This window comes from Rhinoraja longicauda, chromosome 38, assembly GCF_053455715.1.
Source record: "Rhinoraja longicauda isolate Sanriku21f chromosome 38, sRhiLon1.1, whole genome shotgun sequence".
NCBI lineage: Eukaryota > Metazoa > Chordata > Chondrichthyes > Rajiformes > Arhynchobatidae > Rhinoraja > Rhinoraja longicauda.
In genome coordinates, this window is record NC_135990.1 from 15336339 (window position 1) to 15363911 (window position 27573).

The 27573-nt window shown below is 43.0% G+C and overlaps 1 protein-coding gene across 6 annotated transcripts in view; it reads left to right on the plus strand.

Moving 5' to 3' along the window:
• Positions 1 to 27573, plus strand: part of herc1 (HECT and RLD domain containing E3 ubiquitin protein ligase family member 1) — a 242837-nt gene that overhangs the window by 45420 nt on the left and 169844 nt on the right. For all 6 annotated transcript variants that reach the window (XM_078430008.1, XM_078430009.1, XM_078430012.1 and 3 more), the window contains exons 6-13: positions 30 to 126; positions 9059 to 9202; positions 12430 to 12557; positions 15862 to 16006; positions 20126 to 20297; positions 20389 to 20523; positions 21490 to 21655; positions 24196 to 24321. In XM_078430008.1, coding sequence (XP_078286134.1) covers positions 30 to 126; positions 9059 to 9202; positions 12430 to 12557; positions 15862 to 16006; positions 20126 to 20297; positions 20389 to 20523; positions 21490 to 21655; positions 24196 to 24321 — 1113 coding nt within the window. The remainder of the gene's footprint in view (positions 1 to 29; positions 127 to 9058; positions 9203 to 12429; positions 12558 to 15861; positions 16007 to 20125; positions 20298 to 20388; positions 20524 to 21489; positions 21656 to 24195; positions 24322 to 27573) is intronic.

The following is a 27573-nucleotide window of genomic DNA, read 5'->3' on the forward strand; positions in this document are numbered from 1 at the left end:
TGAATTTCTCCATGTCTGTTTTTGTAAAGGCCGTTGTCTGTGTCTCTGCTGGCTACAGACACAGTGCCGCTGTCACAGAAGATGGTGAATTGTACACCTGGGGCGAAGGCGACTTTGGAAGATTAGGTGAGATTAATAACATTTTACGCCTGTCCCGCTGAGTTACCACAGCATTTTGTGTCTACGGTGTAAACTAACATCTGCAGTTCCTTCTTACACAATAAGATTTTAAAATTTGCTTGACTATAGGTGGATTGTATGCAGAAATTGGCAAAGCTGGCAATAAACTTTATGTAGTCTTTAGTTGAACAAAGAAAATCAGTTTAGTTTTGCATGAATATTACAAGGTATTAACCATGAGATTTAACCAGCTGATTTGGAACGAAACAAAATTGAGATTTAAAAATGCTATATGCTGTATAACCTGAATATTTTGTGTTTGTTCCTAATCTCATCGCAATGCTTCAATGAAAGATTTGATCATATAAAATAAAAACCAACTTTATTACAGAGACTAACGGGTGTAGAAACAAAGAAGATGGACTCAAAGTGCTGGAGTAACTCAGCGGGTCAGGCAGCATCTCTGGAGAAAAAGGAAAGGTGACGTTTCGAGTCTGATGAAGGGTCGTAACCTGAAATGTCACCCATCCTTTTTCTCCAGAGATGCTGCCTGACCCGCTGAGTTACTCCAGCACTGTGTGTCTATCCTTGAGACGAACAGGTGTATTAATATTAGCATTGTTCTTAACTTCCACTGCAAGCTGTATCTGCAGAGTGCGGCCAACGGGCGACTTCATTTAATTTATTTAGTTAGTTATACAGTTAGACTTAACTTAATTATTATTTGTAGTAGAAAGTAGGTGGCAATAAGTGTTAAGCAAGTTATTTGCCAATCTCCCAGTTATTTGGGTAATCGACTTGCACTTGTTAATTGAAATTGCTGTCAGCCAACTTGGAAATTGTGTGAACTTGGGAACATAAATATGTGGGTGCATCCGAAAAAATAATGCGCCTGTCCACTGAACGGAGCGTTTACTGAGTGTGGAATTTGAGGAAATGAATTTGTTGATCAAGGGCAAAGGTTCAGCTTCATTGAAAGAAAACACCATAGGATTAAAATACTGCCTACATTTAACTAAACGTAAATTAGTTTCTCGACAGTTGGTGTGCGCCATGATCAACTTCCTGAAGCACTATCACGGGTGTTAGTGCTACCAGAAATTGTAACTTACGGATAAGATGGATGAATAAGAAAAGGCCAGCATGGATTGTTAAAGACAGATAATGTTGGACTTAAATTGATTGTCAAAGGCCATCTTGTTTGGCCGAAAACGGAGATAAAAGATATCGGCTTATATTTTCTATCACCCTGCACGTTAACAGTCCTTCCTATGCTTAGTAGCACCTTACCCCAAAATTTTCCAGAGCAGGGAATGGTGTGAAAAACAGGTGCAATATAACTACTTTTGTTATTTTTACTTTTTTGTATTAGATGGCTATTCTATGAATGATCTGAAGGTTGTTGGAGTTAATAGCTTGTAGTTAAATGCTCATAGACTGGAGGGTTACAGATCCTTAGGAAGCATTCATGTAATGTACCTTGACCAAATTGGTTTCTAAAAGATGAATGTTATCATATTTAGGTTCAAGATTTTTTTAATATATAGTCATCGGGCTACACAGCACGGAAACCTGTCTAACTCACCCATTCCAACTAAGTTGCCTAACTGAGCTTGCCTGCCCTTTACCCTCTAAACCTTTCCTATCCATTGTAGCTGTCCAAATATCTTTCAAATGCTGTAATTGTACCTGGCTTTACCACTTTCTCTGGCAGCTCATTCCATATATGCTCCATCCTATGTGTGGAAAAGGTTGCCACTCTGGCCCCTTTTAACTCTTTCACCCCTCACCTTAAACCTGTGCAATGCAGTTTCAGACTCGCCTACCTAGGGTAAAAGATTGTGACTATTTACCTTATCAATGCTACAAATGATGATTTTATAAAGCTCTCTCAGTCTTCAGGAGAAAAAGGACCTAGCCATTCCTTATAATTCAAATCTTCCACACCAGGCAATATCCTCGTCATTCTCTTCTTCACCCGTTCCAATTTAATGATATCCTTCCTTTAGCAGGGCAACCAGAACTGTACACGGTACTCCAAAGCAAAAAAATCAAACAATTGCTGGACATACTCAGTGGTTCACACAGCATTTGTGGAGGGCGAGGAAGGGCCTTGATACAAAAGGTCGACTGTTTATTTCCTTCTATAGATGCTGCTCAAGATTCCAGCAGCTACACTCTGTTGTGTTTCCACTGCACGCCAAATGTATCATTATCAACGTCTTTTACAGCTATAACACGCCGTTCCATTTTTCTCCTATACTCAATAGCGGACTGATGAAAGCAAGCGCGCCAAATGCCGAGTATTCAATTTTAACCATCATCATCAGGCCTTCTAGTGTGCATTCGCTTTAGACCTTTGGGTTCCTCTGTTACTTGGCCTATATTTGTTGACATATGGGAATGAATCTATATTACCTTGCTGTTTCCGCACATCTGCAGATGTTAAATTACAGGTGCTCCTTGACTTATGATGGGGGTCACATCCCGAGAAACCCATCATAAACCGAAAATATCGTACGTCAAAATGCATTGAATACACGTGATCACGTGGCCGGAAGCGAGCTGCGGCTCGCTACGGGCCGCTGCTCTTTGCACCATCGCAAAGTCGAAATATCGCAAGTCGAAGCATCGTTAGTCGGGGAGCATCTGTTACATGGTTTCTAACACCTAGCATTGTATTTGTCCAGCAGTAGCTTTGAACCTAATACTTCCCAAAATAAATTGCAGTGATTACATTGTTGTTTGCCACTTCAGAATAATGACCTTTTATTGATCAAACAGATATGCATGAATTTTGTGCTGATTATGCCAATGAGCCCCTCTGTAGACCATCACCATTTATTGTTTCATGTTGTTGAGCTTTTTAAAAAAATATGCAGACTGCCAACTGTCTTTTCAGCGATGGCTGAGGGAGGGGATGAACATAGCTCTGCTTTCATCTTCCAGCTGTTCCGGAATACATTTACGCATGTAAGAATTTCCTCGAGCAGTTCTTACCAAAGCAATTTGACAGCACACCTTCGGGTACTGGATAGTTGACTGCATTGAATCTGTACACCTTTGCTACTTTTGCTGAATAGTGGAATTGTTCTGTCATTTTGCAAATCATTCAAGGATTGTGGACTTCATGGGCTGAACCCATCCCTGATTGCATTGGAGAAGGTGGTGGTCAGCTGCTGCCTTAAATGGTTACAGTCCATAAGCTGCTTTTAGGGAGGATGTTCCATGTTTTTGACAAGTTGTGGCAAAAGAATGACGACATATTTCCAGGTCAGTGTGTGGCTCGGAGGGCACCTTCCAGGTAGCTCTGTTCCCGTGGTTTTGCTGCACTACTCTTTCAATAGACAATAGACAATAGACAATAGGTGCAGGAGTAGGCCATTCAGCCCTTCGAGCCAGCACCGCCATTCAATGCGATCATGGCTGATCACTCTCAATCAGTACCCCGTTCCTGCCTTCTCCCCATACCCCCTCACTCCGCTATCCTTAAGAGCTCTATCCAGCTCTCTCTTGAAAGCATCCAACGAACTGGCCTCCACTGCCTTCTGAGGCAGAGAATTCCACACCTTCACCACTCTCTGACTGAAAAAGTTCTTCCTCATCTCCGTTCTAAATGGCCTACCCCTTATTCTTAAACTGTGGCCCCTTGTTCTGGACTCCCCCAACATTGGGAACATGTTTCCTGCCTCTAATGTGTCCAATCCCCTAATTATCTTATATGTTTCAATAAGATCCCCCCTCATCCTTCTAAATTCCAGTGTATACAAGCCTAATTGCTCCAGCCTTTCAACATACGACAGTCCCGCCATTCCGGGAATTAACCTAGTGAACCTACGCTGCACACCCTCGAGCTGGTACAGGTCGTGGGTTTAGAAGGTGCTGTCTAAGGCGTCTTGGTGGGTTGCAGCAGTGTGTCTTGTAGATGGTACAATCTTTTGCGGATGTGCATCAGCGTAACTAATCCTGACCACGGGTGCTGTCTGTGCGGAGTTTGTACTTTCTCCCTGTGAGCCGCGTGGGGTTTCTCTGGGTGCTCCGGTTTCCTCCCTCATTCCAAAGGCAACCAAGATGGTACGTTAATTGGCTTTGGTTAAATTGTGCCCAGTGTGTAGGATAGTGCTGGTGTACGGGGATCGGCATGGACTCGTTGGGCCGAAGGGTCTGTTTCTACACAGTATCCCTAAACTAAACAAAAGCACTCCATTCCAGGCAACATCCAGTTGAGTCACTTGTACGCTCTCTCTAGTGCTACAACATCTATATACTAAAACTCTCGTTTGTTACCTTGTTTGTGACTGAACTTCAGCCAAAACGGTACACGATAGCGCGACAATTTTAGGTCCACCTTACTCACCATTGTCACTTTAGTGATAATGCAAGTAGTTTTATTGAAACCGGTCTTATATTTTTAAAGTTATTCACATTTTAAAGTTTAAAAGGAGGGGAGGAGGGAGGGAGGGGGGAGTGGGGGAGAAGGGAGAGGGGAGGGGAGGGGAGGGGGGTTGAGGAGAGAGGGGACTGGGGGAGGACAGGGTGCTGCACCAATGCAGGAGAGGTTTGGGCCCAACGGGTCCACTTGGTCTAGTCCTTTCTATAGTTTGATGTCCAGATCTGTACAGAATATACCGTGTGGCCAGTCCAGTGTCTTGCACAGCTGCAACATATTGTTCCAACTCTTATACTGAATACCTCTGCGTATAAAGGCCACCAAGCTAAACATCTTCACTACCCCTTCTACCTGTCACCATTTTCAGTGAGCCATAAACCTTCACCCCATGACCCTGCTGTACATTGGTCTGTTGAATATGGAGCCACATCTCTTAGTTATGTTACTGTTATATTTTTAGGTAGAATAAATTTATAATTAAACATTATTTTTATCATCCAGAGCGACTTGTGCACAATGAAATATTGGTAAGCTTTGGTGCTTGCCAAATGTACATGTCCAAAGCACGCTGAAATGATATCACTTGTCAAGCAACTTGCATTGAACTTTGATCCTGTAGACAACACGTGAAATGTGGTCGAAACATCATGAACGAGCCTGGCAGCTGTGTTTTTGAAAGGTGTTCAATAATTTGGTGGTTTACTACGGGGTCAGTTGCATCAGGACTTATTGGAGTCAGCCACAGGTTATTTTGTTTTGCAACATCTTTGGGGATTTCAGACTATTTTGAAGGCAACATTGAGAACATAGATGAGGAGGCGCTTTACTTGTGATCCTGCTGGGCGTCCATCTTGACTAGGAGTAGAAAGAATGGTGTAAGACTTTCCTCTGGTGGGGTTAAAAGAGGACAGGAGAATGTACTCCAGCCTGAAAGATCTATGCCCTGAGAGGAATTATATTTGCTGTGCATCTGAAGGCCATGATTTGTGAGAGGTATTGACAACTGTCATGTGTCAAAGCTGCAGGTTCATACCCATCAATGGGCTTTTGCCCTGAAGTTAAGATCAGTTGCTGTCCTGAACTTAATGGCGTCGGATCCTTTAGCAGTTTCCGGCACATCCGCACACATTACGTCATGGGTGCTCTCCACTCAAGGAGATAAAACTTCATTTCCTGAGAACGTCATCCACCGTGAGTAGTGATTTTCCCAGGGTGATGATTATTGCTGTAATAATCAGGGACTTGTAAACTGTACATTTGTGTTGTTCAGTGTTCCACGTGTCAACCTGGAGCTCTACATCAGTTGGAATAGCTGGCACTCCCTGGAGATGCAGATTGTGTGTGATTGTGCACACTCCACCCTACATGGGTGAAGTGGTGCACCAGGTAAGAGTGCTGAAGTTGCTTATCATGTGCACAGCATTGCCCATAAGGATGTCCTCTTCTTATTTCAGTTGCTTCACCAATTGGATGAATGGTTCCAGAGTGGGAGCAGCTATCCCTGTTGCCACAGATGTAAGAAAATAACTGCAAATGCTGGTACAGATCGAAGGTATTTATTCACAAAATGCTGGAGTAACTCAGCAGGTTAGGCAGCATCTCAGGAGAGAAGGAATGGGCGACGTTTTGGGTCGAGACCCTTCTTCAGACTGGGAGAAGGGACTCGACCTGAAACGTCACCCATTCCTTCTCTCCAGAGATGCTGCCTGTCCCGCTGAGTTACTCCAGCTTTTTGTGTCTGCCTTCGGTTTAAACCAACATCTGCACTTCCTTTCGACATATTCTTGTTGCCATGGTGTCTCACCTCAGGGCAGCCTCTGGGAATTCCAATTATAAATGTAGCCATGAGATCATGGAAATGTTGTCAGGGCTTGCCATTATCCCTCGGGTCCAGTCCATAATCTCAGAGCTGAAGCGATGCAGTCTAGTTGAGTTTATTCTCACGAGTACCAAGGTACCGCGGAAAGCTTTTTGTTGCGTGCTAACCATCCAGCGGAAAGACTATACCTGATCAGGGTCGAGCCGTCCACACTATACAGATACATGATAAAGGGAATCGCTCGAATGTGGCGTGACTTCAGTATTATTTAGACATACTGAATATTATTTAACTTGGTTTTATTTAAGCAGTCACTGATGCTGGCAATAATGGCAATGCTAGAAGAACTGAGCAGGTAAAACAGCATTTGTGGAGGCAGAGGGATGGCCAATATTTTGATTTGCGACACTGCATCAGGACCACTTTAGTGGAGTCCCTGCAGCAATTTGTTTTGCTTTAGATTTCAGCATCTGCAGTCTACTGTGTCTCTGGGCAGATGGGATTTGGACCTATTTCTGCTGCTCCTTGCCACACATTAAGTCTCCAAGCCCTTTCCGGCACTAAGAGTAGGGCCTTGGGACATCACCTGTTCCTGAGCCCCTGGGCCATTATGCCTGTAATTTAGCCGTTACGGGCTGTCTAGATCACCTGTGTACAGCATCTCTTCCCAAGCTTCCATCTCTGCCAAGATACTTGATAAACATTTGTAAAGCAGGGTGCCTGTTCCTGTGTGATTATAGGCCAAGCCGCACAGTTATTTCCAATGGTGATTGATATTGGGAATGCCTTCTCTTTAAGAGATCCAAGCATAATGTGAATGAGCACAAATTAGTTCTGGATGGTGTGAGATGCTTCTGAAATGGCAGTTTTCTATGGAGCAGAGATCTCGGGTCTCATGATTGAGGTACATAGAATTATGAGCATAGATAAGGTTGAAGGCAGGTAAATGTTCACCTTTTCAGAAAGGAATTAAACCTGAGGACATAGCTTTAGGGTAAGGGGTAAGAGATTGAGAAGGGTTCATAAGGGGGACGTTTTAAAACGCAGAGTGGTGTGTACCTGGAGCATGCAAGAAAGGGTGGTGGAAGCTGAGATGCTGACAGTATTTCACAAATGTCAATGAACTCTTGAATCACGATGCATAAGTGGCCATGGGCCAAGTGCTGGAAACTGGGGTTCATATGGATGGGCGGCCCCTGGTCACATGGATCTGGTGGGCCAAATGGCCTGTTTCCATGCTATGAGTCTAATGTAGAATAACATGGAAAATATTACAGATGATTCTTCCTGAACAGGAGGTCTTGCCTATGAAATGTAAATGAAAATTGACAACACCCGTATAATTTAGGTGCATCTTTCAATGAATGGGTCATTTAAATATTTTTCAATGTGTGAAACTGACAAAAATAATAGAAGAATCCAACCAGTCAAGCAGCATTTATAGAAAGGGGAAACAGTTAATGTTTCAAGTCAGAAGCAGATTCCACATTGTCACCTAACTAACTGGCTGAATTCTTCAGCATTTCTGTTTTTGTTTCTGATTCCAACATCTGCCGTTTTATTTGATTTCATGTGCTTTTTTTTTTTCCTTGTATCATTTTATTTCACGTTGGAGTCCTTTTTCCACCAATTACAAAATCCAGATGCAAGGAATGATGTTCTAAAAGACAAGTAAACAAAATCTACTGAACTGCTCTTGCCTTTGTTACAATTGCAACCTCAAGAAGAAAAAAAAAGAGTATTTGGAAAACTTGATATATTCCTTTTATAACTATGCTGACTGTTGCTATTGATACTTAGATACTTTTGGAAAATTTATTTATAGCAGCCTGTGGAATGTGATCATATTCCCAATATAGATGCTGGACTAAACACAAAATTCTGGAGTAACTCACCGGGTCAGGCAGCATCTCTGGAGAGAAAGAATGGGTGACATTTCAGGTCGAGACCCTTCTTCAGACTACCAGACCTTAAATGATTCTTTCAAATCTTTAGTTTTGAAACTATATTTGCCATCCTCCAGACTTTTTGAATTCAGGTTAATCAGAAAAAATCAGCAGATTAATGCCATTGGACTTTGTGTTTGTTTGCAGTTGACCAAGCAGCATTACCGATACTTAAAGCTTTCAATTCCGGTATAGTTCATTTTTATTGTGGATAATGTAGCCCTCTGCATGAAAATGAGAAGTTATACACCGATCCTGTGTAAGTGGATTGGGCACCGCTCCATAATACCTAGCAGGCGGACAGGATTTTGGAAATGGCTCAGTCTGATCAGTCTGAAGAAGGGTCTCGACCCGAAACGTCACCCATTCCGTCTCTCTGGAGATGCTGCCTGTCCCGCTGAGTTACTCCAGCTTTTTGTCTATTTTGGAAATGGCGCCAAATCTGGCGACTAAACAAATTTCACTGTTTTGCATATGTGACAATAAAGCACTAGTGAACTATTATTGAATGTATTTAACACAGCAGTTATCTGTTCATCTTTCCCTTTTATGTTTTACTTCGTTTCTTACCTTTGTTTTCCTATTTCATCTGTGATACAGTGTTTACGTCTTGATTATTTCATTTAACCTGACGAGATTGAGTTATATGTTTACACTGCCACTATAACCACGTTTTGCACTCAAGTTTGGAAACTGTCTTTTGAACATTTTGGTGGCAAACATGCGTTTCAAATTTAAAAATAAAGTGAAGCCATATTAATTTAAATGTTTTGTTTTCAATAGGCCATGGTGATAGCAATAGTCGTAACATCCCCACCTTGGTGAAGGATATAAGCAATGTTGGTGAAGTATCTTGTGGAAGCTCGCATACCATTGCGCTATCTAAAGATGGAAGAACAGCATGGTCTTTTGGGGGAGGTGACAATGGTGAGTAATATTCTTACTGCAATCAGCTTCTGGAAAAATAAATTGTGACAGAATGATTGTTTCAGAAAATGGGTCTCATCTATAATCATTGGATGTGTCCTTTAGTCACGAATTAATACTGTACAAAATCTGGCTCCTCAGCCCACTGTAGCTATCCCAATCATCAACCATCTATATGTGCTAATCCCATTTACTACCACTTAATATGTAGCCTTCTGTGCATTGGTGATTCCAGATACTCGTTCAATGTAGTGAGAGTGCCAGTCAAGCAATGCATTCGAAATTCCAACCACCCTTGTGGGAAAAAGCTTCATCAGATTCCTTTAAACCCTTTACCCTAAACCGATGCCCTCTAGTTCTAGAGTAAGAAAATAACTGCAGGTGCTGGTACAAATCAAAGGTATTTATTTCACAAAATGCTTGAGTAACTCAGCAGGTCAGGCAGCATCTCCGGAGAGAAGGAATGGGTGACGTTTTGGGTCGAGACCCGTCTTCAGACTGAAGAAGGGTCTCGACCCGAAATGTTACCCATTCCTTCTCTCCTGAGATGTTGCCTGACCTGCTGAGTTACTCTATCATTGTGTGAAATAAATATCCTCTAGTTCTAGATATCTTTGCTGTGAAATGTTTCCTTCCAACTTTTGTAAAGGTGGCTCACTTAATTTGTTCCTCTCTGTCAGGTTAAACCTCTACCTCTTCTGCTCCAAGGAGAATGATTTCTTCTTAGTCTATTTAGTCTCTCTTAACTGCAATGCTGCATCTCACTGGAGTGCGCAGAGATTCACGGGACTGCACTCCAGACAACCTAAATCTCTGCACCCTCTCAGTGCAATGATGTCTTTCCTGTGACGTGGTGACTACAAATGTACCCAGTTCTCCACTGCGGCCTAAGCAATGTTTAAACTTCCTGCTCCTATATTCTGTGCCCCGTCTAATGAAGACAACTCTCCCTCTCATATGCTGCCTTCACCATCTTATCTACCTGTGCTGCCATTTTCTGGAAACCTTGGATTTGTACACTGAGGTCCTCAATATCTCACAGAGCGCTATATGGAGTACCCTATTAATTGAGTACTCTACATGATTGATTACATTTCATATGCAGTGTATGAAATTCTAAGCATAATTATGTTTAATCACTACTTTGTTTCTGCTGCAAGGTTTGAGAAACATTAAATAAGCCTTAATAAAGTGCAGGATTATGCAGATATCGAGATCTTAAGGATCATTTTGTGCCGCATTTACCAGCATTTCTGTGTTGGTGCAGCTGCAAGAATGTGCAGTAATGTCAAATGGCATCTGCACAGCCTCAAACGATCTGTCGTATAGAACCTACAACATAAATCAATACAGCGGTCCTGACCCTCGGATTATCTTTAATTGGACTTCACTGGACTTTATCTTGCACTGAGCGTTATTCCATTTATCCTGTATCTGTACACTGTGGACAGCTTGATTGCAATCATGTATAGTCCCTTTGCTGATTAGATAGCATGCAACAAAAATTATTTTCACTGTACAATAGACAATAGGTGCAGGAGTAGGCCATTCGGCCCTTCGAGCCAGCACCGCCATTCAATGTGATCATGGCTGATCATTCTCAATCAGTACCCCGTTCCTGCCTTCTCCCCATACCCCCTGACTCCGCTATCCTTAAGAGCTCTATCTAGCTCTCTCTTGAATGTATTCAGAGAATTGGCCTCCACTACCTTCTGAGGCAGAGAATTCCACAGATCCACAACTCTCTGAGTGAAAAAGTTTTTCCTCATCTCCGTTCTAAATGGCCTACCCCTTATTCTTAAACTTGTTCTGGACTCCCCCAACATTGGGAATATGTTTCCTGCCTCTAACGTGTCCAACCCCTTAATAATCTTATACGTTTCGATAAGATCCCCTCTCATCCTTGTAAATTCCAGTGTATACAAGCCTAGTCGATCCAGTCTTTCAACATACGACAGTCCCGCCATTCCGGGAATTAACCTAGTAAACCTACGCTGCCCGCCCTCAATAGCAAGAATATCCTTCCTCAAATTTGGAGACCAAAACTGCGCACAGTACTCCAGGTGCGGTTTCACTAGGGCCCTGTACAACTGCAGTACACCTCGGTACATCTGACAATAATAAACTAAACTACAGCACAGGAGTAGGCTCTTTGGCCCACAATGTCTGTGCTGAACATGATGCCAAGGCCAACTCTTATCTGCTGTTCAAAATCCATATTCCCTCCATTCCCTGCATGACGCCTCTTAAATGAAGGTGGCAGTTTCTTCAACCTTGCATCAACAGTTTGGGATTCTTTTATAACTGGTGATCGGGATGCTCATGGGGCAGCATCCTCCACATACCCACCCTCCAGAGATGATGCCTGACCCACTTAGTTACTCTAGCACTTTGTCTTTTTTTGTAAACCAGCAACGGCACTTCATTGTATCCCCCACACACTTATTTAATGGTCCATCTTCACCCATAGCCAAATCTGATTGTTTAGTCCTTTGGGGCTTTGACCTTTATTTAGTACGCATGTATTTTACTTTCACAGGGTTGGTACTTTATTTTTGGATGTCCCTGGTGCTGCTCCTAGTATGCTAATCTTTTCATGAAATCCTATTTAGCATGGGGTCATGCCACACAACTCATTCGTATTATGAGGCTTTCATCTGCAACGATTGGGTGCTTATTAAGTAGATGATTTTTGTCTCCTAATTTATTTTTCTCTTGCTGCCACTACTGCTGACACTGAACACTTGGTGATGGACATTGGAGCTCCCTCCCAGAGTCCGTTGCGTGGCTGTGGTGTGGCTTCGTGCTTGGAGCTCAATATGAATACTGCCTCATCAGCTGAGGGAGTGTGTTAGATGGGAAGGTTCTTTGCTCATGTTTGACACAAGGCTGAAAACTTCATTGGGTGAGGAATTGAAGTAGAGGTCTTGGAGAATTGCCCCTCTCCTACCCCTAACTAAATATCACTGTGCACGTTTGAGACAGTTGAAACAGCAAAGGCAATGGGGGAGTCTGGAGTGTTGGTGATGGCATACATTTCTTAGAGTTGTCAGGCTTCACAAATTATTGTCGAACACTACCTACCACTGTTTCCATTCTCAATAAAGCCAGATTGTCTTTGTTTCTTTGTCTCAACAGATTTGTATGTAAATGATTGTAATGTGCAATGTATTAAATATATCTACAAATTGTAGTAGTTAATTAATTGTCTTGATTTATCTTGCTAGGCAAACTGGGTCACGGTGATACGAATCGAGTTTATAAACCCAAGGTTATTGAAGCCTTGCAAGGAATGTTCATTCGTAAAGTCTGTGCTGGGAGCCAGTCCTCACTTGCTTTGACATCAACAGGCCAGGTTTGTTCTGTTGAATAGCCCTCTTATTGCAGTAGATTTGGCTTTCAGAATGATCATGTAAATGATGAGTATTTATTTCCACAAAATGCTGGAGTAACTCAGCGGGTCAGGCAGCATCTCAGGAGAGAAGGAATGGGTGACGTTTCGGGTCGAGACCCTTCTTCAGACTGAAGAAGGGTCTCGTCCCGAAACGTCACCCATTCCTTCTCTCCAGAGATGCCGCCTAGCCCGCTGAGTTACTCCAGCATTTTGTGAAATAAATACCTTCGATTTAAACCAGCATCTGCAGTTATTTTCTTACACTACATGTAAATGATGAGTAGTGATGCATTGCTAAAATCATTGTTTAGAAATAATTTAGAGAGGCAATGTGGAAGCAGTCCCTTCGGCCCAGCAAGTCCACGCCAACTATCGATCGCTCGTACAAGAGCTCTATGTCCTACACACCAGGGGGCATTTTACAGGAGCCAATTAATCTACAAATCTGCACATCTTTGGGCTGTGGGAGGAAACCGGAGCAGCCGGAGAAAACCCACGTGGTCATGGAGAATGTACAATTTCTGCACAGACGGCACCTGTAGTTGGAATTGAACCCGGGTCTTTAGTGCTGTGAGGCAGCAGCTCTATTGCTGCGCTGCTGTGTCAAGAAGCATGAGAATAGGTCTGGAAGGCAGACAGCATGATAAGGTGGTTTCCCAGCTGTGCAATGGCTGAGAAAAATATAAGTGATGAGCATGGAGGTGAAAACTAAATTACAGAAATGGTGATTTTTGACATATTAAAAGAAATTCCAATGATAATGTAGTCAATGTCTTTAGTAGCACAATATTGGCCTTTGAACTAAATTCCTTAAAGTAAACATACCTTTCCGTATATGCACAGTTCAAACTTCAGCAAAGTTGCTTCTCTTCATATAATTATCTCTGCTTGATTTGTTGATATTTAAATTTCTTTATTGCACCTGCATTGTTTTGGAAATTTTCCTATTCGTTCTTCTCTTTAACTCTTTTCCCCACTTTTCCCCATTGTCTTTTTCTCACTTTATTCATCATGCAGTTTATTTGTCTCTAGATTAGATTCTGGAAATTTAAAACAACATCAGTTTGTTTTTTCCTCCTTCCCTTTAACTCTCAATTAAACATTTCTAGTAAAATGACCTGTTTTACTGAAGAAGGGTCTTGACCCGAGACGCCACCTATTCTTTTTCTCCAGAGATGCTGCCTGACCCGCTGAGTTACACCAGCATTTTGTGTCTATCTTACCGTTGAGTGTACTCTGTTTTCATTTCCAAGTCTGTGGCCATACTTTAAAAATCAGGGAGCAGGTGTAGAAGAACTCTGCCAATTCCCTGTTTGAGTTTAGTTTATTATCACGTGTACCGAGGTACAATGGAAAAACTTTGGTGTGCAAACCAGTCAGCAGAAAGCCAATACATGATTACAATCGAGCCATCCACTGTGTACAGATACATGATAAAGGGAATAACGTGAATAATGTTTAGTGCAAGATAAAGCCAGTAAAATCCGATCAACGATAGTCCGACAGTCCGTAGGGTGGTTCAGTTGCCTGATAACAGCTGGGAAGAAACTTCTCCCTGAATCTGAAGGTGTGCATTTTCACACTTCTATACCTTTTACCTGATGGGAGAGGGGAGAAGAGGGAGTGGCCTGGGTGCGACTCGTCCTTGATTGTGCTGGTGGCCTTGCTGAAGCAGCGTGAGGAATTAGTATGCGTTATACAACTGTGGTTTTGGTAATTTTTTGTTTATTTTTTTGGCAGCTTTGGACATTATTGACAAGGCCAGCATTTATTTGCAACCCTAATTGTCCTTGTGTTGACTGACTTGCTATGCTATTTCGGAAGGCATTTAAGAATCAGCTACATTGCAGTCAAACAAAGGACAGATCAGCTGAGGGTGACAGATTTCTTAGTTTGCACAACTTGTGTTTATCAGAAAGATAATTCAGAAAAGGCAAAGAGGGAGCTAGTTTTTATCAAACATTTCTGATCGGGGAGAGGGAAGAGTCCAGTGACGGAATCTCTGCATAACTGAGTGGGAGAAGATTCATGGCAAGGGTGGAAGTGTAGGAAAATAACTGCAGATGCTGGTACAAATCGAAGGTATTTATTCACAAAATGCTGGAGTAACTCAGCAGGTCAGGCAGCATCTCAGGAGAGAAGGAATGGGTGTCGTTTCGGGTCGAGACCCTTCTTCAGACTGAAGAAGGGTCTCGACCCGAAACGTCACCCATTCCTTCTCCCCTGAGATGCTGCCTGACCTGCTGAGTTACTCCATCATTTTGTGAATAAATACCTTCAAGAGGGGAAGAGTCGTTTAGCAAGATGAAAGAAGAAAATGCTGAAAACGTGGAATGTTTTGGCTGACATGCACAAACATGTATGGGATGCAGCAATATAGGACATGTTTTTAAAAATGTGATTCCTTGTATATTCTTGGAGAATTGAAGTGATACCGTTGATCAATTTTCATGGTAGATTAGCCTGAAATCACATTGCATTGAAGAGACTGCTGTTCCTTCTCCAAAATAGCACCTTTTGTTTTGCCCTTGCACAAAGTGCTTCAGGTGTGAGAACTCAAGTGTATCAGTTTTGTGTTTTGCTCCTCAGCACTTTAGCCAGTTTTCTGCTCTTTGCTGTTAAAGGAATCATTTCTACCTCGTTCCCTTCTAACAGTGGATATGTACTGCTTGCTGAATTTATTGTTGGTTTACCAATAGCCAAAGGTTTTTCTGATTTACTAAATTTTTCCGTGATGATACCTAAACAGGTGATCATTTCTAAAGAAGCGTCCCAACCCGAAAAGTCACCCATCGTTTTTCTTCAGATATATTGCCCGACCTGCTGAGTTACACCAGCACAGCAAAGTGTCTATCTTTGGTATAAACCAGCATCTGGAGTTCTTTGTTTCTACATCTTGATCATTTCTCGTATTCCAGTTTCATTTTTCCATTTTCCTTCTGACTTGGCTGCAGCCAAATACCTTGGATAGGTAGCATTAAAACATGCATAAGCATTCTCTCAAAACTCGTTCCGGTCAAGATTCCAGCATCTGCTGGTTGTTGTGTCTGCATAATCATTCACTTTTGGCCTGGCGCAAAGAAAGGTCTTGGGCAATGTAGCGAAGAAATAGGCACCGTATTTAATTTTGATTCCTAACTTGTTTGGCAGGTTTGCAATCATGTACACAATGTTACAGAAATCATGGAGACTTTATTGTAGGAAAAAAATTACTTTCTAAATGAATTTAGCAGTGATGTAATGTTTGCCGAATTTCACCTTTTAGGTGTATGCTTGGGGCTGTGGTGCATGTCTCGGATGTGGCTCTTCAGAAGCGACTGCCTTGAGACCCAAACTTATTGAGGAACTAGCGACAACAAGAGTAGTTGACCTCTCGATAGGAGACAGCCACTGTTTGGCACTTTCACACGGTAAGAAGAAAATCTGAATATAAACTAATGTAATGCTTCTAGATAATATTTCTATTTTAGTGTTTGGACATCTGGATAAGAACCTTTTTATATCTGGAGCTGTATTCGCTGTCACGAATCTTGGAAAATATAAAGCACAGCCTGAATGCTTAATTGTTGATAGCATTGGAATCAGCCATCCTCTTAAGTGCTCTACCATGGAGGTCTTGTGTAATGTTTGCTTCTCTTAGCTGAGATGATGTGATTCCCTCTAATGCAGTATCAGAATATTTCAAGTGTGATTCCCTCCATTGACTCCATTTATACCTCGTGCTGCCTCGGCAAGCCCCCCCCCCCCCCCCCCCCATCGTTTAGAAGATATAGAAGTGTGAAAACACACACCTCCAGATTCAGGCACAGTTTCTTCCCAGCTGTTATCAGGCAACGAACCATCCTGCCGCAACTAGAGAGCATCCTGAACTACTATGTGCCTCATCGGGGATCTGTGGACTTTCGTTCATCGTACTTTACTAGCTTTACATTGCACTAAATATTATTCCCTTATGTATCTGTTAACTGTGAATGGCTTGATTGCAATCATCCGCTGGCTGATTAGACAATAGGTGCAGGAGGCTATTCGACCCTTCGAGCCAGCACCGCCATTCAATGTGATCATGGCTGATCATTCTCAATTAGTACCCCGTTCCTGCCTTCTCCCCATACCCCCTGACTCCGCTATCCTTAAGAGCTCTATCCAGCTCTCTCTTGAATGCATTCAGAGAATTGACCTCCACTGCCTTCTGAGGCAGAGAATTCCACAGATTCACAACTCTCTGACTGAAAAAGCTTTTCCTCATCTCAATTCTAAATGGCCTACCCCTTATTCTTAAACTGTGGCCCCTTGTTCTGGACTCCCCCAACATTGGGAACATGTTTCCTGCCTCTAATGTGTCCAACCCCCTAATAATCTTATACGTTTCGATAAGATCTCCTCTCATCCTTCTAAATTCCAGTGTATACAAGCCTAGTCGCTCCAGTCTTTCAACATATGATAGTCCCGCCATTCCAGGAATTAACCTAGTAAACCTACGCTGCACGCCCTCAATAGCAAGAATATCCTTCCTCAAATTTGGAGACCAATACTGCACACAGTACTCCAGGTGCGGTCTCACTAGGGCCCTGTACAACTGCAGAAGGACCTCTTTGCTCCTATACTCAACTCCTTGTTATGAAGGCCAACATTCCATTGCACGCGACAAAAGCTTTTCACTGTACCTCAGTACACGTGATAGTAAACTAAACTGAATATTACGGCAATATTGTTGAGCAAAGTCCTGAGTATTGCTTAACTCTATTGAATAATTATTTTTCCACTTTTGTCGTAGATTTGATAGCGGAGTAAATTAGACACTTGCATCTCACAAAACCAGCAGCCATGAATCAGTTAATTCGTCAAAGAACACCAGTGTTTACATACCAAAACGCAATATCATAAAGTATATAATCTGTCCTTTACTTGATATGCAGGCTGCTTTTTATTTACAAATAGGGAATGTCATTTTGTTACTGATGCTCAGTGCAGACTGATTGAGACAACAGTTCTTACTCTGGTATGCTCAGCATTTGACCTTGAACATCATATTAATAATGCTTATGATCTCACAGGAATGAGGTTGAATACAACTATTCAAAGGAATCCAGGAATGAGTGGGTTAACCTATGATGACTGTTTGTCGGCACTGGGCCTGTACTCGCTGGAGTTTAGAAGAATGAGAGTTTCGGGTCGAGACCCTTCTTCAGAACTCATAAAATTCTTATGTGCTTTATTGATGTTTCCAAAGCCTTTGATCGTGTTAATCATAGAAAGTAGTTTGTTAAATTGAGTCAAAGAGGGGTGCCCAAATACATTGTGAGAATTCTGGCTTGCTGGTATGCCCAACGGACTATGCAAGTAAAATGGGGCAAGAGGGTCTCAGCCCCATTTGGGGTTAGCAATGGTGTTAGCCAAGGGGGAATTTTGTCCCCAGTTCTTTTTAATCTCTATATTGATGATCTGTCCAAGCAATTGAAAACCTGTAATACTGGGTGCACAAATTAGTAATATTCTAGTTCAACAGTTCAACAGTTCAACAGAGCTTTATTTGTCATTCGGTACCGAGGTACCGAACGAAACTACATAGCAGTCATACACAAAAAAGAACACAAGACACATAACCCCAACACAAACGTCCATCACAGTGACTACAAACACCCCCTCACTGTGATGGAGGCAACAAAACTTCCACTCTCTTCCCCACGCCCACGGACAGACAGCTCGTCCCCGACCGACCCGCACAGTCCCCGCAAGGGGATGGAAGTCCCCGCGGCCGAGCCGCACCGGGCGCTGAAACGTCTCGCGGCCGACCGGGCGATGGAAGGCCCCGCGACCGAGCCTTGCGCAGCTAAGTCCCGCGGCCGAGCCGCACCGGGCGATGGAAGGCCCCGCGGCCAAGCCGCACCGGGCGATGTTAAGTCCAGCGGCCAAGCCGCACCAGCGATGAAAAGTCCCGCAGCCGAGCCGCACCAGCGATGAAAAGTCCAGCGGCCGAGCCGCACCGGGCGATGTAAAGTCCCGCGGCCGAGCCGCACCGGGCGATGTAAAGTCCCGCGGCCGAGCCGCACCGGGCGATGTAAAGTCCCGCGGCCGAGCCGCACCGGGCGATGTAAAGTCCCGCGGCCGAGCCGTGCGCAGCTAGGTACCGCGGCCGAGCCGCACCGGGCGATGTTAGGCCCCGCGGCCGAGCCGCACCAGCGATGTAAAGTCCCGCGGCCGAGCCGCACCGGGCGATGTAAAGTCCCGCGGCCGAGCCGCACCGGGCGATGCAAAGTCCCGCGGCCGAGCCGCACCGGGTGATGTAAAGTCCCGCGGCCGAGCCGTGCGCAGCTAAGTTCCGCGGCCGAGCAGCACCAGCGATGAAAAGCCCCGCGGCCGAGCCGCACCGGACGATGTTAGGCCCCGCGGCCGAGCCGTACCCCGCGCCATGAGGAAGAGACCTAAAAGAGAAAGGTTTCTCCCACCCCCCCCCCACCCACACCCACACCACCACCCCCCACACATACACAACCAAAAAAACCCCAAAAACCATCCCAACACCGACACAAAAAAAAAAGGGAAAAAAAGACAAACAGACTGCTAGCGAGCCGCAGCCGTTAGGCGCCACCACTGGGTAAGAGTATTATGTATGCAGGTGATCTTGTGGTCCTTTGTCCATCTAGCGCTGGTCTCCAGCAGCTCCTTACTATATGTTCTGTGTAACGTGTGGCACATGATATCAAATATAATGCCAAAGGTATCACAAAATGCTGGAGTAACTCAGTGGGTCAGGCAGTATTTCAGGAGAGAAGGAATGGGTGATGTTTCGGGTCGTGACCCTTCTTCAGGCTGATATAAAATATAATGCCGGTAAGAGTTATGATCTATAGAACCAGAAGATAATAAATGTCTAAGATTTCCTGATTTAAAATTGTCTGATAATAATCTGTGTCTGTAATAAGGTAAAATATCTTGGACATTTTATTACAGAACAAATGACAGATGATGAGGATATTTATAGGCAACGCCGCATGATGTATACACAAGCATTCTCTTACGCAAGTTTAGGTGTGTGTACAGATGGAGTGAAGATGTCTCAGTTCAGAGCATATTGTACACCACTCTATACTGCACACTTGTGGTCAAACTACAGAAAAGCAAGCTTACAGAGACTTCAAGTAGCTTATAATGATGCCATGAGAATATTACTTAAGAGACCCAGATGGTGTAGTGCAAGTGAAATGTTTGTGGCTGCAGGAGTTAATACTTTACAAACTGTCTTTAGAAATCTTATGCATACATTTATTTGCCAGATTAATGATTCTGAAAATGAAATCATCTTGGCCTTAGCAAACATACGGTTTAGCACTACATGCTATCAATCCCAGCTGTGGAGACATTGGTATAGTTGTCTCGCTGTAGGACACTGATTTTTTAAATTCTTGATTTTAAACCATATATTGTGCTTTTGTATGTAATTTATTCTATGTAATGTCTTGTCTTTTATCTGGACCTTGAGTCTGTAATTAAAGTAAAAGTAAAATTATGCTTTCTCTTTTTATTTCCAGATAATGAGGTTTACGCTTGGGGTAACAATTCTATGGGACAATGTGGCCAGGGAAACTCAACCGGTCCAATCACCAAACCTAAAAAAGTGATTGCTTTGGATGGCGTGGCATGTCAGCAGATCTCTGCTGGAACTTCACACAGTCTAGCTTGGACCGCGTTGCCCAGGGATAGGTTGGAATGTGTTTTTGAAATTGCTTCAACATTTTTTTTAGGCTATTGTTTTAACTGATTTTTCAGCACTGGGTTAATTTTATTGTGACAGGCAAGTGGTGGCATGGCACAGACCTTACTGTGTAGATTTAGAAGAAAGCACCTTCTCTCACCTGCGGTCGTTTCTGGAGTGGTACTGCGATGGCATCAACAGTGACGTCCCACCTCTCCCCTTCCCGTCCTGCAGGTAGGATTGGCTGCCTTATTGTCTGGTGGGTTAGAATCCATCAGGTCTGATCGTTGCTGCTGTGACATGTTTAAGGCAAGTTGGATGTTTGCGTTCCCGTTTCTTTCTGTGATCCACTCCTAATTGTGCCTCAAACGTTTGCTCGTGATTGAAGCCGAATGTCAACTGCAGTTGTATCATGAGCATCATTGCCTAGTCATTCATTCCCAGTCAGTCAGTAGCAACATGTATTTTGTAGCAGAATATGTATGGATTTTGGGTCAGTGTGCAATATTTAACACTATTGACTGGGAATGAATTCTTAGCCATATAAAGCTTAACTTTTACATTTGTTGAAGTACGGTAAAAGCAATGACTTTGAGAAGTGCTTGTTGTCTTTAGCATAGGAGGATCGGATATCAATTGTGGAGATGGTGCAGTACTTAATGTTAATTACACCGCCCAATTAACTGAAAAATGTTGCATTTGGATAAAGTTCATTGACACACCTTTTTCTCTTGTATGATGGCAAGCGAATGATTAGATCTTATTAGTTATTAGATCTTGAACAGGATGCACAGTGTTAGTGTGCAAATCCTCATACATTCTTAAAGCTTTGCTCTTTGCTACTTTAAAGGACAGATTAAGCTTCCACTATTTAAAGCGATTAAAACCAATTCGAATGAAGTTATTAAATAACCATAGACTGAAGTATCATTGGAATCTTAAAAACATTTCGCTGAGAGGATTGGAGTGAACTACTTTTTGAAATTATTTCTAAATATACAAGTTTTTTTAATGTCAGTAACACAAATTTGGAAATAATTGCAATCTGAAACCATTAGTCTGTTTTTCACATTTAAGCAGTGGGTAATGTGTAAACCATATTGCTAGTATTTTCTAACTGCAAGTACTGTGTGTTTTATGTTCATTACTTTAGTTATATGGAATTTAACAAATGTAATTTAAACTTGCCTTTTTCAACAGGGAACATCATAATTTTCTTAAGCTATGTCTCAAACTGCTGTCCAACCATCTGGCCCTGGCTTTAGCTGGCGGCGTGGCTACCAGTATCCTCGGGAGACAGGCCAGACCACTGCGTAATCTGCTCTTCAGACTAATGGACTCCTCTGTTCCTGATGAAATTCAAGAGGTGAGTTAATATAGTCATTCTGTCGTTTGAATTTCTTATTGCCGGATTGGGACATAGGATAATGTGCTTTGCGTGCCAGAAAGGAGCCTGAACTGAAAGTGTGTCTTTTAAACATCACAGTTGTACCTACAGGCAGATGTATAGCATCATGGATGGCACAGATATCGTGGGTCGATTCCTATGCTTTACTGTTCAATTTGCTCTAGGGCTTAACCTTCCTCTGTATACCCACCGCCGTCTGAATGGAAAACCTTACTCCTCAGGTCTTCTTTAAATATTTCCACTCTCACCTTAAATCTATGCCCTCTGGTTTTATACTCTGTTCTGGTAAAAAATACCTTATCTATGCCTCTTATAATTTTATATAAATCCCTAAGTTCATCTTCTATGTCTTTCACTCTAGGAAACACAGTCCCAGCATATCTTATTGCTCCTTATAACTCGAGTCCTCTAGTCCAGGCAACATCCTGCAAATCTTTTGTGTACCCTCTCTAGCCTAGCCACAGCTTTCCCATAGTATGACAAACAGAATTGCACCCATGTGTAGGCAGGAACTGCAGATGCTGTCTTACACTGAAGATAGACACAAAATGCTGGAGGAACTCGGCGGGACAGGCAGCATCTCTGGATAGAAGGAATTAGTGACCTTTTGGGTTGACACCCTTTAAATCTATATCAATACTCCATGTGCAGGCTAACCAATGATTTGTACAACTCCAACATGTCATCCCAAATCCTATACTCACTGCAGACACACAATGCTGGAGTAACTCAGCTGGTCATGCAGTATTTCGGGAGAGAAGGAATGGTGACGTTTCGGGTCAAGACCCTTCTTCAGACTTCGCTTCGGGTCGAGACCCTTCTTCAGACTTTAATTTCGATTTTAACCAGCATCTGCTGGGGTTTTTTCCCCTCTACTCACTGCCTCAGCAGATGAAGGCACGCATACAGCACATCATCTTCAGCACTCTGTCTACATCTTTTTTTTTACAGCGCGGAAACAGGCCCTTCGGCCCACCGGGTCTGCTCCGACCAGCGATCCCCGCACACTAACTCTATCCTCCACCCACTCGGGACATTTTTTACATTTACCAAGTCAATTAACCTACAAACCTGTACCTCTTTGGAGTGTGGGAGGAAACCGAAGATCTCGGAGAAAACCCACGCAGGTCACGGGGAGAACGTACAAACTCCGTACAGGCAGCGCCCTTAGTCGGGATCGAACCCGGGTGTCCGGCGCTGCATTCGCTGTAAGGCAGCAACTCTACCGCTGCGCCACCGTGACAATAGACAATAGGCAATAGGTGCAGGATGAGGCCATTCCGCCCTTCGAGCCATTCAATGTGATCATGGCTGATCATTCTCAATCACTACCCCGTTCCTGCCTTCTCCCCATACCCCCCTGACTCCACTATCCTTAAGAGCTCTATTTAACTTTCTCTTGAATGCATTCAGAGAACTGGCCTCCACTGCCTTCTGAGGCAGAGAATTCCACAGATTCACAACTCTCTGACTGAAAAAGTTTTTCCTCATCTCAGTTCTAAATGGCCTACCCCTTATTCTTAAACTGTGGCCCCCAATGATATGTCTGTTGCCAATGATAGAATACATATTTTCAGTTCTTGAGTTCTATAATTCTTTACATCCAGTAAGTGTGTACAACAGGTAGAGGTGCGACCAGCTCTGTTCACCGCCAACGTCTGTCTGAACAGCTTGTTTAATAGACTCGTTCTTCATCTGGTAAATAATGTAGGGAATGCCATCGAGGAGAGCAAAATCAGAATCTAGCTTTGTGCCCCAGAGGAGAAACGCCTTTTATAATTCTTTTTTTTTTTGAGTTAGGAATACCCTGATACAATATAACTGGTCTTCAGTAAATATAATCAGGAAGTATTGTTTGTGTGAATGATAAACAGCTATACTGTTCTCAATGATTTCTGGACCAGAGGAATAACAATGAATCAGTTCCGTATAACACTGAACAGTGGGACACAGGAACAGACTCTTCAGCCACAGTGTCTACCGAACATGCTGCCAAGTTAAACTAATCACCTCTCGCTGCACGTAGTTAATATCTCTCCATTCATAGAAAATAGGTGCAGGAGGAGGCCATTCGGCCCTTCGAGCCAGCACCGCCATTCATTGTGATCATAGCTGATCATTCACAATCAGTAACCCGTGCCTGCCATCTCTCCATATCCCTTAATTCCACTAGCCCCCAGAGCTCTATCTAACTCTCTCTTAAATTCATTCCTTGCATATTCGGCAGCTATCTAAATGCCACGATCATACCTGCTTCAACCACCACCCCTGGCAGTGTATTCCAGGCATCCACCCCTCTGTTTTTGAAAAAGCTTGCTCCATGCATCCCCTTTTAACTTCCCCCTCTCACCTTAAACCTTTCTGCTCTCAACCTGCATACTTTCTGCAATTAGGGCACAGAGCAGTTTCAAATGAATTATCAGCACAAATGCAACTTGTGTGGTTTTGTCTTTTTGTGGGTGTAAAAGATGATTAAGGTCATTCTGCTCCTGTGGCAGGCTGTTATAGAGACATTGTCTGTGGGTGCTACGATGTTACTTCCACCACTGCGGGAAAGGATGGAGCTGCTGCATGCACTGCTGCCACAGGGTCCTGATCGATGGGAAAGCTTAACAAAAGGACAGGTAAAATCACTTCTTGCAATGTGCATATGTCTTCAAAATGTTTCATTGTCTTACTTTGATTCATTTTGTTTATTTCTGGCATCTTTTATAACGTGTTACTTTAAAAATAAACTTGGGTCCGCTCAAAAATACAGACTTGGGTATTGGAGAGACTGTCAAATTAGATTACTCTGGATTTGGAGTTTAGAGATACAGCATGGAAACAGGCCCTTTGGCCCAGCATTATCCTACCCACCAGGGACAATTAAAATGTGTTACCAAAGCCAATTAACCTCTAAACTTGCATGTCTATGGAGTGTGGGTGGAAACCGGAGCACCCGGGGAAAACCCATGCGGTCACAGGAAGACCGTGCAAACTGCGTACAGACAGCACCCATACTCATGATCAAACCAGGGTCTCTGGGGCTGTGAGGCAGCAACTGTACTGCTGTGCCTCTGATGTCTAGATTTACTAAATATATTTTACTGTTCCCGCTTGCCTGAAAGTGATGCAGTAGAAAAATTGCAGCAGAAGTACAACAGCATTTAGGGGGTTGGACACGTTAGAGGCAGGAAACATGTTCCCAATGGTGGAGGAGTCCAGAACCAGGGGCCACAGTTTAAGAGGAGATTTGCTAAGGTAATTGCGGAGACTTTAAACTAGTACGGTTGGGGGGAGGGACTCAAACACAGATAGCTAATAGGCAGTGTGTGAGGCAGGAGGCAGAAAAGGGAAACACTCTGACCCAATATGTAGGAGAGAAAGAAGTGAAAAGAAATAAACTGAGAATAAGAAATGATGGGTCCCTTAAATGTGTATATTTTAATGCTAGGAGCATTGTAAGAAAGGTGGATGAGCTTAGAGCCTGGATTGACATCTGGAAGTATGATGTTGTGGCGATCAGTGAAACATGGTTGCAGGAGGGTTGCGATTGGCAATTAAATATTCCAGGATTTCATTGTTTCAGATGTGACAGAATCGGAGGGGCAAGAGGTGCTGGGGTGTTGCATTGCTTGTCAGGGAGGATATCACAGCAGTGCGTTGGCAGGACAGACTAGAAGGCTCGATTAGGGAGGCTGTTTGGGTGGAACTCAGAAATGAGAAAGGCTTAGCAACACTTATAGGGGTGTATTATAGACCGCCAAATAGGGAACGAGAATTGGAAGAGCAAATATGTAAGGAGATAGCAGATATTAGTAGTAAGCACAGAGTAGTGATTGTGGGTGATTTCAATTTTCCGTACATAGACTGGGAATCACATTCTGTTAAAGGGCTGGATGGTTTGGAGTTTGTAAAATGTGTGCAGGATAGTTTTTTGCAGCAATACGTAGAGGTACCTACCAGAGAAGGGGCAGTGTTGGACCTCCTGTTAGGAAATGAGACGGGTCAGGTGACGGAGGTATGTGTTGAGGAGCACTTTGGGTCTAGTGATCACAATGCCATTAGTTTCAATATAATTATGGAGAAGGTCAGAACTGGACCAAGGGTTGAGATTTTGGATTGGAGAAAGGCTAATTTTGAGGAGATGAGAAAGGATTTAAAAGGAGTGAAATGGGACATTTTGTTTTATGAAAAGGATATAATAGAGAAATGGAGGATATTTAAAGGTGAAATTTTGAGAGTACAGAGTCTTTATGTCCCTGTTCGGTGGAAAGGAAAGAATACTAATTTGAAAGAGCCGTGGTTTTCCAGAGAAATTGGACACTTGGTTCGGAAAAAGAGGGAGATATACAATAAATATAAGCGGCAGGGAGTAAATGAGTTTCTTGAGGAATATAAAGAATGTAAAAGGAATCTTAAGAAGGAAATTAGAAAAGCGAAAAAAAGATATGAGGTTGCTTTGGCAAGCAATGTAAAAGTAAACCCCAAGGGGTTCTACAGATATGTCAATAGCAAAAGGATAGCGAGGGATAAAATTGGTCCATTAGAGAGTCAGAGTGGACAGCTGAGCCGGAAGAAATGGGGGAGATATTAAACAATTTCTTTTCTTCGGTATTCACCGAGGAGAAGGATATTGAATTATGTGAGGTAAGCGAAACAAGTAGAGTAGTGATGGAAATTATGAGGATCAAAGAAGAGGAGGTACGGGCACTTTTGAAAAATATAAAAGTGGATAAGTCTCCAGGTCCTGATAGGATATTCCCTAGGACATTGAGGGAAGTTAGTGCAGAAATAGCAGGGGCTATGACGGAAATATTTCAAACGTCATTAGAAACGGGGATGGTGCCGGAACATTGGCGCATTGCGCATGTTGTGCCTTTGTTTAAAAAAGGTTCTAAAAGTAAACCTAGCAATTATAGACCTGTTAGTTTGACGTCTGTGGTGGGAAAATTAATGGAAAAGATACTTAGGGACAATATATATAATCACATGGATAAACAAGGCCTGATTAGAAACAGTCAACATGGATTTGTGCCTGGAAGGTCATGTTTGACTAATCTTCTTGAATTTTTTGAAGAGGTTACCTGGGAAATTGATAAGGGCAAGGCTGTGGATGTTGTCTATATGGACTTCAGTAAGGCATTTGACAAGGTTCCACATGGAAGGTTGATTAAGAAGGTTAAATCGTTGGGTATTAATAGTGAGGTTGCAAGATGGATTCAACAATGGCTGAATGGGAGATACCAGAGGGTAATGGTTGACAACTGTATGTCAGGTTGGAGGCCAGTGTCTAGTGGAGTACCCCAAGGATCTGTGTTGGGTCCACTGTTGTTTGTCATTTACATTAATGATCTGGAGGATGGTGTGGCAAATTGGATTAGTAAGTATGCAGATGACACTAAGATAGGTGGTGTAGTTAATAATGAAGTAGATTTTCAAAGTCGACAGAGAGACTTGGGCCTTTTGGAAGGGTGGGCTGAAAGATGGCAGATGGAGTTTAATGCTGATAAGTGTGAGGTGCTGCATTTTGGTAGGATAAATCAAAATAGGACGTACAGGGTAAATGGTAGGGAATTGAGGAATGCAGTGGAACAGAGGGATCTGGGAATAACTGTGCATTGTTCTCTGAAGGTGGAATCTCATGTGGATAGGGTGGTGAAGAAGGCGTTTGGTATGCTTGCCTTTATAAATCAGAGCATTGAATATAGAAGTTGGGATGTAATGTTGAAATTATACAGGGCATTGGTGAGGCCGAATCTGGAGTATGGTGTGCAGTTCTGGTCGCCAAATTATAGGAAGGATGTCGACAAAATGGAGAGGGTACAGAGGAGATTTACTAGAATGTTGCCTGGGTTTCAGCACTTAAGCTACAGAGAGAGGTTGAACAGGTT